The sequence below is a fragment of the Carcharodon carcharias genome, chromosome 15, assembly GCF_017639515.1.
Source record: "Carcharodon carcharias isolate sCarCar2 chromosome 15, sCarCar2.pri, whole genome shotgun sequence".
NCBI lineage: Eukaryota > Metazoa > Chordata > Chondrichthyes > Lamniformes > Lamnidae > Carcharodon > Carcharodon carcharias.
Genome location: NC_054481.1, coordinates 10,470,802 through 10,483,779, shown reverse-complemented (window position 1 = coordinate 10,483,779; position 12,978 = coordinate 10,470,802). Strand labels below are relative to the sequence as shown.

General features: G+C 40.9%; 1 protein-coding gene across 1 annotated transcript; it reads left to right on the top strand.

Moving 5' to 3' along the window:
- The first annotated feature begins 849 nt into the window (after positions 1-849).
- On the top strand, positions 850-12,978 carry nme3 (NME/NM23 nucleoside diphosphate kinase 3). Its single transcript, XM_041206545.1, has 5 exons — positions 850-993; positions 4,718-4,848; positions 7,890-7,991; positions 8,706-8,818; positions 11,344-12,978. Exons 1-5 carry the CDS (start codon positions 948-950, stop codon positions 11,459-11,461), a joined length of 510 nt encoding a protein of 169 aa, XP_041062479.1. The 5' UTR covers positions 850-947; the 3' UTR covers positions 11,462-12,978.

Here is a 12,978-nt window from a genome sequence, read left to right as displayed (position 1 = left end):
TGATGGCAGGTTTGGGATTGGTCTGTCCCAGACCTGGTCAGTCCATTGATGCTCCAGATCCAACAGCTGAGGAATGGTCACTGGGACAACACTATAGAGGGTTCTGGTGGGACCATTAGAATTGCAGTCCATTGACACACCTGGAGAACCCGACTGGGAACAGGGTATAAAGAGAGGCAGAAGTCATGTCCTGAGGTCTTGTAGTGTTGAAAATTCACTAAAAGTCAACAGTTGCTTGGTAGTACAGAACTTGGGTATTGCTGTAAAAATAGACATGCTGTTGAAGCTTTCCATCTTACACTTCTCAGGACAGACGCAAAAATACCAAATTTCAAAGAGAGCAACAATTTATGCTGCATAAGAAAAGGCTGTTGTTGGGTTGACAGGTCAACTAAAATCTAGGCCTCAAAAGGCATTGCAGTGGGAAAATAAGTGAAAGTGCTAAATAGTAAGTTCCAGAAGCTCTGGGCGTTTTGACGTGACAATTTTAGAAACTACCCAGCATAAATCACGGAAGATAAGCGAGACTTTCAGGGCAGACATGAAGAAATCAAATCAAATCAAATTGTGGAACAAGTTACGAGAATATTGCCCACTCCTTCAGACCAGCAACCGACGTCTCCCCTCTGACCTGCTCCAACACCGGGATTCCCGCCGCGAGCGATGGTTCATGGGGGGGTGGGGGAGGAGTCACCGTGCTCCTCCCAGCCGCCAGGGGCCGCTCTGCCCAAAAATCTGCGCGCCCCCGCCTTCCTTCCCCGCGCCCCGCCTCTCCACTCCACACCCGGCGACCGCTGCACGCACGTGACAACGCGCGCGCCCTGGGTGGCATTGCCGCGCACCTTTTATTGTACGTGCGCGCTCCCGCTCCCCTTTCCCCCTTTCCTGATCGGGCTCCTTCGGACGTTCCTGCTCTGGTGGAAAAGGATCAAAAGGGACAAGCGGCAATGATTTGCGTGGCGTTGACCGTCTTTGCCTACTTGTTCCAGACCGGTGAGAGAGAGAGGGAATAACCGGGGCTGGTCCAGGCTGGGAATGGGAAGGAGCCCGGTGTCGGACAGAGGCTTGGGGCTGGGAGGAGCCCTCATCCAGCAGGGGCTTGGACACAGCTAGCCCACTGAATGAGAGTGCAGTTCCTTGAGTATACATTGTATCTGTGCTGTGTACAGCACATTAATATCCTGCACTGCATGTGTCATGCATGGGACATTAATTCATCTGCAAGAACAAGGACATAGCCTTAAAATTAGAGCTGGGCCATGCCAGGAAGCACTTATTTACACAAAGGAATGATGGCATTAGCTCATTGGAGACGGATGACCCAAGTTCAGGAAACTGGGATGGAGAAGCGGTTTGGATTGAGATGAGAAATGATAAAAAGGCAAGAAGTCACTTGTGGGAGTTGTATGCAGGACCACCCCCCCCCCCACCACTAATTGTAACTACATGTTAGGACAGAGTAGAGTTATTGGGATAAAAACAAAAAACTGCAGATGCTGGAAATCCAAAACAAAAACAGAATTACCTGGAAAAACTCAGCAGGTTGAAGGGTCACGAGGACTTGAAACGTCAAATCTTTTTCTTCTCCGCCGATGCTGCCAGACCTGCTGAGTTTTGCCAGGTATTTCTGTTTTTGTTTTAGAGTTAATGGGAGTTTGTCAGAAAGGTACAGCGACAATCATGGGGGATTTTAACCTATAAATAGACTGGAAAAATCAGATGGGCATAGGTAGCCTAGATGAGCTCATAGAATGTTTTTGGATTGTTTCTTAGGACACCATGTTCTGGAGCCAATGAGAGAGCAGGCTATGCTAGACCTGGTATTGTGCAACAAGATAGGATTGATTGATTGATAACCTCATAGTGAATGTAACCCCTGGGTATCAGTGATCATAATATAACTGAATCTTACATTCAGTTTGAGATAAGAGTGGGTCCAAGGCCAATATTTTGAACTTCAGGGCAATTATGTGGGAATGAGCTAGCTAAAGTGAACTGGGAAATGAGGTTAAGGGATAGGTCAATGGAGATGCAAGGACAGACATTTAAAGGGATATTTTAGAATACACAGAATAGATACATTCCAACGAGAGAGAAAAATTCAAAAGGGAGGACCCACCATCTGTGGTTAACTAAAAAGTTAAAGATAGCATCAAACGTTAAGAAAAAGCATATAATTGCACAAAGACGGTGACAGGTCTGAAGACTGCACAGAATATTAAGAACAGCAAGGAGTCACAAAAAGATTCATGAGGAGGGAAAAATTAGAGTATGAGAGAAAGCTAGCTAGAAATATAAAGACAGATAGTAAGAGTTTCTATAGATAAATAAATGAGAAAAGAGTTAATAGAATGAGCATTAGTCCTATAGAAAGTGAATCTGAGGAATTCATAATTTGAAAATAAGGAGATGGCAGGTGAATTGAACGGGTATTTTGCATCAGTGTTCGCTACAAAGTATAGAAGTAACATCCCAGAAATAAGTGTATATCAGGAACTGGAAGGGAGGGAGGAACTCAGGAAAATTACAATCACCGAGGAAGTAAGTGGTACTTAAACTGTTGGCGCTGCGGCTGACAAATCCTGATGAACTTCATCCTAGGGTCTTAAAAGAAGTGGCTAATGTGATAGTTGATGCATTGGTTTTAATTCTCCAAAATTCCCTAGATTTGGGGAAGGTGCCATTAGATTGGAAAAAAATGTAACTCCTTCATTCAAAAAGGGAGGGAAGCAAAGCAGGAAACTGCAGGCCGGTTAGCTTAACATCTGTCATAAGGAAAATGTTGGATGCTGTTATGAAAGATATTATGGCAGGGCACTTGAAAAAATTCAAGACAATCAGGCAGAGTCAACATGGTTTTGTGAAGGGGAAATCATGTTTAACCATTTGGCGTTCTTTGAAGAAATCACATGTGCTATGGATAAAGGGGCACTGGTGGATATACTGTGTTTAGATTTCCAGAAGGCATTTGATAAGGTGCCACATGAAAGGTTATTGCGGAAAATAAAAGCTCATAGTGTAGGGGGTAACATATTGGCATGGATAGAAGATTGGCTAGCTAACAGGAAACAGAAGGTAACTATAAATGGGTCTTTTTCTGGTTGGCAGGATGTGACGAGTGGTGTGCCACAAGGAACAGTACTTGGGCCTCAACTTTTTACAATTTATATAAATGACTTGGATGAAGGGATTGAAGGTATAATTGCTAAATTTGCTGATGATACAAAGGGAGGTAGGAAGGTAAGTTGTGAAGAAGACATGAGGCTACAAAGTGACATAGGTTAAGTGAGTGGGCAAAGATCTGGCAAATGGAGCATAATGTGAGAAAATGTGAAATTGTCCATTTTGGTAGGAAGAATAAAAAAGAAGCTTATTATCTAAATGGTGAGCAATTGCAGAGCTTTGAGGTACAGGGGGATCTGGGTGTCGGAGTGCATAAATCACAAAAGGGTAGTATGCAGGTACAGCAAGTAATTAGGAAAGCTAACAGTGTTATAATTTATTGCAAGGGGAATTGAATACAAAAGTAGGAAGGTTGTACTGGACACTGGTGAGACCTCTGGAATACTGTACAGTAATTGGTCTCTTTATTCAAGGAAGGATGTAAATGCATTAGAAGCAGTTCAGAGAAGGTTTACTAAACTAATAGCTGGAATGGGCAGGTTATCTTCTGATGAAAGATTGGATGGGCTAGGCTTGTATCCGCTGGAGTTTAAAACTGTAAGAAGCAACTTGATTGAAACATATAAGATCCTGAGGGGTCTTGATGGGGTTAATGTGGCGAGGATGCATAGGGGTCACTCTTTAAAAATATGGGGTTGCCCATTTAAGACAGAGATGAGAAGAAATTTTTTCTGAGGGTAGTGAGTCTTTGGAACTACTTCCCCTGAAAGGCAGTGGAAGCAGAGTCTTTGAATGTTTTCAAGGCAGGGGTAGATAGATTCTTGATAAGCAAGGTCTACCCACTCCCCCACTCCACCTAAAATCTACACAATCCCCACCCACTCCTCCACCCCACCTAAAACTACTAAGGCTAGGTTAATTGAAAATGTCAAAACTGAGATGGACAGATTGATTAGCAAGGGGTTAGGGATTCAAGGCAGGCAAATGGAGTTGAGCTATGGACCTAATTGAATGGCAGAACAGGCTTGAGGGGTTGAATGGCCTCCTCGTGTCTGTGTTCTTACTGCCCATACTGTATTCAGATTGCTGCATGTAGAATAGACCAAAATGAAAACTTAATTGTTCGAGACTAAATATTTATAAGTGGACAAGATTTATATTAACAATGGCTCAGTCTTGAGTCAAGTGGTTGTGGGTTCAAGCCTCACCAGTGACGTGAGCACAGAATTTAGGCTGACACATCAGTGCTGTACTGAGGGAATGCTGCACTGTCAGAGGTGCCATCTTTCAGATGCCCCATTTGCCATCTCAGCTGGACATAAAAGATACAATGGCACTATTTCAAACAAGAACAGGGGAGTTCTCACTGATGCCTGCCTAATATTTATCCTCAACTATTGTCACTAAAACAGAATTATCTAGCTCCATTATCACGCTGGCATTTGTGGGACCTTACTGTGTGCAAATTGACTGCAGGCATTTACCACATGCTTCATTGGCTGTAAAACACTGGAGTATCCTGTGGTTTGTGGAAAGTGTGTTATGAATGCAAGCCTTTCTTTTCAAATGACTGCATTTTCTATTTGCTTCTTAGTAATCACTGGAAGACACGAGCGAACCTTCTTAGCCATCAAACCAGATGGAGTTCAGCGTCGTCTGGTTGGAGAAATCATACAGAGATTTGAGCAGAAGGGATTTAAACTGGTTGGAATGAAAATAGTACAGGTACAGTACCGAGTGTGTTTCTAGATATGGTGAAGTACAGGTGTAATTCAGTACATGTAGGTATCATTTGTGCATGGATATAGGTCCTGAGAATAAGAGGGTCAATTAAAGTGGACAAAGCTTTGCTTCAAAACATGCTGATTTTCTGATTATTGAGCAGGATGAAACATATAATTTGGTAACCCTGCAAATGTGGTAAAGTGGGACCTAATTTCAAACAGATATTCAACACATTTGCCTTCTAAGAATGTAAGGATAGGAGCAGGAGTAGGCCATTTGCTCTCCAAGCCTGCTCCACTATTCAGTAAGATCTTGGCTGATCTTTACCTCAACTTTACTTTCCCAAACCATGCCCATATCCCACCAAACAGCCAAAAAAATACTCAACGACTGAATATCTGCAACATTCTGGTGTAGAGGATTCCAAAGGTTCACAACTCTTGAGTGAAAAATATTCTCCTCGTCTCAGTCCTAAATGGCCCAACCCCTCATTCTAAGACAGTGAGCCCATGTTTTAGATTCTCTGGCCAGGGGAAACATTTTCTCAGTATCTACTTTTTAACCTGTAGAGGCAGGATATAAACTGAAGAAATTTTTCATCCATGGTTTGAAAAACTGGTTTACACATCTTCTGTGAGAAGACAGCGTTAATGGGGCAAAGGATTTTTATTTCATTATATCTTATATGACCAACTGTACATAGCACAGCACTGCGCTGATCTTCATAGAGGCATTTCCCAGCTTTGAATGCTTCCATGAATTCATTCGATAAGTGTGTTGCAAACCAAAATGTCATGTTCATGATGTTCTATTACTTAAATGTTGTACCATTATTTAAAAAGGGTGCAAGGGATAGCCCAGAAAATGATAGACTGGTCAGTCTGATTTCAGTGGTGGGCAAATATTGGAATCAATTCTGAGAGACATAATAAACTGTCACTTGGAAAAGCATGGGCTGATCAGGGACAGTCAGCATGGTTTTGTTAGGGGAAGATCGTGTCTTACTAGCTTAACAGATTTTTTTGAGGAAGTAACAAAGAGGATTGATGAGGGTAGTACAGTCGATGTTGTCTACACAGATTTTAGTAAGGCATTTGACAAGGTCCCACATGGCAGACTGGTCAGAAAAGTGAGATCCCATGGGATACAGGTGAAGGTGGCAAGTTGGATCCAAAATTGGCTCAGTGACAGGAAACAAGGGTAATGGTCGATGGATGTTTTTGTGAGTGGAAAATGGTTTCCAGTGGTGTTCCAGTGTTGGGGCCCTTGCTGTTTGTTGTATATATTAATGATTTGGACATAAACATGGGAGGTGTGATTGGGAAATTTGCAGTTGACACAAGAATTGGCCATGTAGTTGACAGTGAAGGGTATAGCTGTTGTCTCCAGAATGATATCAATGGTTTGGTTGATTGGTCATAAAAGTGATAAATGGAATTCAATCTGGAAAAGTGTGAGGTAATGCATTTGGGGAGGACAAACAAAGCAAGGGAATACTCAATAAATGGCAAGTTATTGAGAGGGGTTGAGGAAGTGAGAGACCTTGGAGTGCATGTCCACAGGTCCCTGAAGGTGGCAGGACAGGTGGATAAGGTGGTAAAGAAAGCATATGGAATGCTTTCCTTTATTGGATGAGATATTGAATACAAAAGCAGGGATGTAATGATGGAACTGTATAAAATGCTGATTGGACCACAGCTGGAATTTTGTGTACAGTTCTGGTCACCACATTACAGGAAGGATATAGTTGCTCTGGAGAGAGTAAAGAAGATTTACAAGAATGCTGCCAGAGCTTGAAAATTTCAGCTATGAGGAGAGATTGGATAGGCTAGGGTTGTTTTCCTTAGAACAGAGGAGGCTGAGGGCTGACTTAATTGAGGTGTACAAAATTGAGGGGCCTAGATAGAGTAGACGGTAAAGACTTATTTCCCCTAGCTGAGGGGTCAATTACCAGGGGGCATAGATTTAAAGGGATTGGTAGAAGATTAGAGGGGACATGAGGAAAAACTTTTTCTTCCAGAGGGTGGGGGGTGGCTAGAGTTCACTGCCTAAGTTGGTGGTTGAGGCTGAAATGATCAACTCATTTAAAAGGTACTTGGATCTGCATCTGAAACACTGTAACCTGTAAGGCTACGGACCAGGTGCTGGAACCTGGGATTAAAATGACTGGCCAGTTTCTTTTTCATTTTTTCTGGCCAGCAGACAGGATGGGCTGAATGGCTTCTTTCTGCGCTGTAACTTTTCTATGATTCTAAATGCAGGTGACGGGTGAGAGACAGAATAATTGGGGCTGGACCAGGCTGGGAATGGGAAAAGTTTGGGGCTAGGAGGAGCCCTTAGCCAGCAGGGGCTTGGGTACAGCTAGCCAACTTGATGAGAATGCAGTGCCTGGGTATACACTCGGTGATCGTGTATCTGTACTATGTGCAGTACATTAATGTTCTCATGTGTCATGTCCAAATATGTTTGACACATGGTGCTGAATAGCAGCTCTTGCTAAGACTTGGAGAGGAATCCTGTATGTTGTGCGTTAATTGAACAAACTTAATATTTTGATGTACTGATAATCTAACAATGCTGTTGCTCGCTTTGCTGCACTTTTCAAGAACATACAGGTACAGTGTCTCAAACCGGCAATCTTGAAACTGGGGCCATGCCAGATTTCAGATCTTGCTGGATTTCAGGTCAGATGGTTTGGGTCAAGCCGAGTCCGGTGGGGTCAAGGGTCACTCAGTGTGGGAATAGACTGGTGCACAAGCGACAAAGGGGATAACTAGTCAGGCGCCTCACCGCGCCAATGCAGCACCTAGCCGAATTGTCCAGGTAAGTTTTTATTTATTTTACTCAATTAAAATTGATGCATGGCATATTCTAAAAATGTCTGGTTTCAGACAATGCTGGTTTTTGAACAGCTGGATTTGATACACTATACTGCACTATTATATACATCCAGATATTTTGAGGTAACTATAATGTACTCCAATGTTTGATGGGATAAGTCTAATGAATAAGTAATGGCATACTATGTCTTTTTTATGTAGGCTTCAGAAAACTTGCTAAAAGATCACTACATTGAACTCAAGGATCGTCCTTTCTATAATGGATTGGTGAAATACATGAGCTCTGGCCCTTTGGTCGCTATGGTATGTTAAAGCAGTCAGAACTATACAGTATTGTTAGAAAGTAGAGATAGTTTAAGTTATATTTGTATTTGTGGGTGTTAGGGATGAGTTTTAGCTTTAAGTTTAATTTGTATTTCTGTATTTGTGTTAAGAAAGGAGGGAACTTGAATTTTCATTTCACTTTAAAAGATGTCTGCATTTTGATGAGGTTTATGACTCTTGAAGTTAAATCAAACACAAGGTAGAAAAAACTGTGCTGCTGCCTAGCAACAGGGGTCCAGACAGAGGGACCCACAGAAACAGAGAAAACCAGAAAAGTAATTTTAGTTCAGTTGGAAGCCAGGAGAGGGAACTGCAGAGTGAACAGATTTCCCATAAGAACAGAAGGTCCCAGAAACAAGGGTGCAGGTTTATAATTATAGAAATAAGTTGTAATTTCATCTACCTCATTCTAGGTTATCTTTATTGTAAATACAAGTTTTCAGGATATAATGCTTTGTACAAAGCTGGCATCTGTTTGTCAGAATACAATTTTCAAACAATGTATGCCACAAAATGTTTATAGTTTTATTAAAAAGGCATTGTTTCCATCATCATTATGCAGTACTCTTATGAATCACTGCTGTAACGGAATACTTTTTGGCACAGCAACTTTAACACGTTGACCCTCTCTTCTATTTTGCAAGATAATACCGCAAGGCTCTGTTACTGACTGTTATTTCCTCGCCATTTCAGGTATGGCAAGGATTGGATATTGTTAAAATCACTCGGGCTATGCTGGGAGAGACCAATCCTGCGGATTCTGCACCAGGCACCATCAGAGGGGACTTCTGTGTTGATGTGGGCCGGTGGGTACTTTCTTGGTTTTAAAAAATTTAGCAGAAAGTGAGGCTAATTCTGTGCTGAATGGGATGCTCATGGCAAACCTCGATGAATCTGATTTTAAAATCTTTTAAAATAGCTAAGCAATTCATTTATAAGTGTAAAACATTTTATGTGAATGCTGAAATAGGTTTCCTCCACTATTTAAGAAAGGTGAGAGAGGGAAACTAGAGAATTATTGATCAGCTGTTTAAACATCTGTGTGGGGGAAATTATTAGAGTCCATAATAAACACCTTTAAAATGTTCCACTGCTCAGCAAGAAGCAACATGAATTTATAAATGGTAGATCATGTCTGATGAACATGATTGAATGTTTCGAAGAGGTGACTAAAGTAATGGATGGAGGAATGTCTATGGATGTTATTTATATGGACTTCCAGAAGGCATTCAATAAAGTCCCACTTTAAATAGTGTTAGCTAAGGCTGAACTTAATTGCAGTGAATGCAAGGTGTTGACCTGGTTAGAAAATTAGCTGAGTGGCAAGAGACAGAGTATGGATAATGGGCATGTACTCTAACTGGCAGCATGTGACTAATGGTGTCCGCAAAGATATGTGTTGGGGCCTCAACTATGCACCGTATTTATTAATGATTTAGATGATGGGATACAAAGGATATACAGCACAGAAACAGGCCATTTGGCCCAATCAGTATTTTTGCTCTACTCAAGCATCCAGCCAACTTTTCTCATCTAAATCTATCACTGTATCTCTCTCTTCCCTTCTCCTTCAAATGCTTGTGTGGTTTCTCCTTAAATGCATCGATACTATTCACTTCAACCACTCCCTGAGGTAGTGAGTTCCACATTCTCACCACTCTTTGGTTAAAGTTTCTTCTGGATTTCTTGGTGACTATTTTGTATGGATGGCCTCTAGCAATGCTCTTCCCCACAAAAGGAAAGATTCTCTCTATATCAAAATCTTTCATAATTTTAAAGACCTCTATTAGGTCACCCCTCAGCTGCCTCTTTTCAAGAGAAAAGAGATCCAGCCTGTTCATCCTTTCCTGATATGTATACCCTCATATTTCTGGATGAATAGAAAGCTATTTATCAAGTATGCCAATGACACACTGAGATATGGGGCATTGTAAGCAATGTAGCTGGAAGCAAAGACTTGGTAAATGGATTTTAATGTAGGCAAATGTGAGGTTATCTGTGGATCTAAATAGGATAGAACAGGGAACTTTCTAAATGCTGAAGCTAGTGTAGTGGAGTTCCAATGAGACTTTGGTAGGGGTCCAGGTACACATAATTAAAATATAACAAACAGGTATAGAAAATAACAAAGGCAAATGGCATACTGACCTTTATATCTAGAGGCCTAGAATACAAGGGAGTAGAAGTTATGTTTCAGTTATTCAAAGACCTAGTTAGATCACACCTAGATTACTGTGAGCAATTCCTGTACACCATACATTAGGAAGGATCTGTTAGCCTTGGAGGGAGTGCATGGTCAGTTTACCAGCATGTTTAAATTACATAAACTAGGATTGTATTCACTGGAATTTAGATTAAGGGGTGATTTGTCAAAGTTTAAGATAAGGGAAACAGACAGGATAGATAGATCGAAAATATTTCTGCTGGTATGGGAGTCTGGGACTAAGGGGCATTGTCTAAAAATTAGAGCCAGACCTTTTCAGGAGTGAAATTAGGAAACACTTCTACACACAAATGGCACTTGATGCTAGATCAATTGATAATTATAAATCTGAGATTGATTGATAGATTCTTGTTAACCAAAGGTATTAAAGGGCATAGGGCAAAAGTAAGCACTTGAAGTTAGGCTGCAGACTAGCCATGATCCCATTGAATGGCAGAACAGCTTCGGGGGCCTAAGTAGCCTGCTCCTGTTCCTAATGCTTCCAAACAGGAGCTGCTTCCTCAGCAAATTATAACAGGTTTTCTGATCCTTGCAAGTACATCCTTCCCATTGGCAGGTACTGTGAAGATATTCCAATATTTGTTGGGTGCTCCACTGAATTAATAAATGAACTTTCTCTTTTGAGTAAGTGATTTTGGTAGGTACCCCATAATAACACTCTCTTTTTTGAGCCCCAGCAGGGTATACCACCATAGGGAGATGTTCCTTTCAGAATAGTGGCTAACATTGTTCTCAAGTAGTGCCTGGTTTCTTTGAATTATGATCAGTCCTGCAATAGGAACCCATTTCTGAATGATCAAGGAGGATATACAACTGACGTTACTAACTCAAACAAGTGTCCATCCATGCAGCATTCTACCAGTAGCAAACTTGCTAACACGTGGCCAAGTTAGAGATGTTAACAAGTGTGGGGTCCAACTGTTCATTAATTTTAACTAGAAATGGAAGTTTGAAATGTTGATGGACGATCTAGAAATAAAAGGAATATAATTTTTTTTCTACACTTACTATCATTACATCTGTAATCCTCAGAATTGAATGCAGTGATACAGCTTGAATCTCTAAAGCATTTAACTCAGTTTGCTTATTTTGCTGTGTGTGCTGCAGGAATGTAATCCATGGCAGTGATTCGGTGAAGAGCGCAATACGTGAAATCTCTCTCTGGTTCCGCCCGGAGGAGCTAATCTGCTGGAACGACAGTGCTGATGACTGGATTTATGAGTAAACCAGTCTTTTTACTGACTTCACTCAGGAACAACCCATCAATACTGAAGCATCATTGTGCAAAGTCCATGCTGTGACCAATGGATCTCTGGACCATTGAATTTTCCTTTTTTTATGCAAATTCTTTGAAAACTATATTGGCTCCACGCAGTGTAGTGGGGAGTAGGGTGAGAGAGAGCGCGCAACTGTATTGAGCACAAGAATCCAATTGAAATTTACCTGGGAAAGATGTGTTTCAGGTGGATTCTAGATCCGAAACATTAGCCTGTTTCCTTTTCACGTATGCTGATTGCCCTTCTGAGTGTTTACACCATTTTCTGTTTTTACTGTGTCTCTAATTCCAGGATTTCTTTTTGCCTGAAATTTTACTTCAACTTGTTGCAGGAGTGACATGGACACAGTAATACTGGGGTGGTAGTTTTGTGAGAACCATACAACTTAATCAGACTTGAATGGATATTTAAAAACCACTAAAAAATTCTTGTTTGAGAGGTGAGGCTATAACTGGCCAAATGCCACCAGCTATTTCACAGTGCAGGGTAGGGAAATAACCTACAAGTGAACTGCCATCTGACCTAACTTTTGGTCTGGTTATCAAACTTGTTTCAAGTCAGACTGTTTAAAGTACTATTTAATCACTTTATCAATGTCTAAAAGTGTAGGATTCTTCACTCCTTTATGTTTAGGGTTCTGTATGGAGCAGGCTGTGTGCAGGAGAATAAGTTGATAGCTTCTCATAAACAGATCCGTTCTTGTAGAGTTAACGAATGTACAAGAGGGAATTAAATGCTGGTAGTGGTCAGGGTGAGTCTCACTGTTTGAAATTAATGGTGCTTTAGATTTTTTTTAATGCAATCCAAACCCAGTGTGATTTCAGGGTGCTTGGATTGGGTGGAATGTTCAGTATCAGGTGAAATTCAGTAAAAGGTGGGGCAATTATTTTTACCTCTATTTGGTCACTACTACAACATCGATACTAATAGTGTGGTATTAAATACCAAGGCTGTTTAAAAAAAAGTGAAACAACTAGCAAGACACTATCTCTGGTCCTGAGGGCAGCTTAAACAGTGAATTATAACAACTTCCTAACTGTGTTATGCTGAATGTGATGCAGGAGATTCTCTCCCACCTTAGTAACCAGATTTGTACTGTACACTGAGAATATGAAGCTAAAATGTTAATGAAATGGGGAAAAACTGATTAAGCTAAAATTTAATGAAATTGGAAAAATTGTTTCATTCCATTCCTAGCATCCACTTTGTTACTTTCGTATTTTTTTGTTTCTGGACCTTGTCAGTCTGTCCAAGATATAAGACTAAGATTTATTTCCGTGTCAGCTCTTGTGTTATTGCATGAATTTGAAAGCTCTTTAATCATCTTGATTATTATACCAGGGAAATTCAAAGCAAACCACAGTTTGTAGGAATTTGCACAGTACCTATACAACACTGTACAACATGCATACTTGAATTTGCTTTTTTTTTTACAAATTGCATTAAAGGTATGCCATTTCACAAA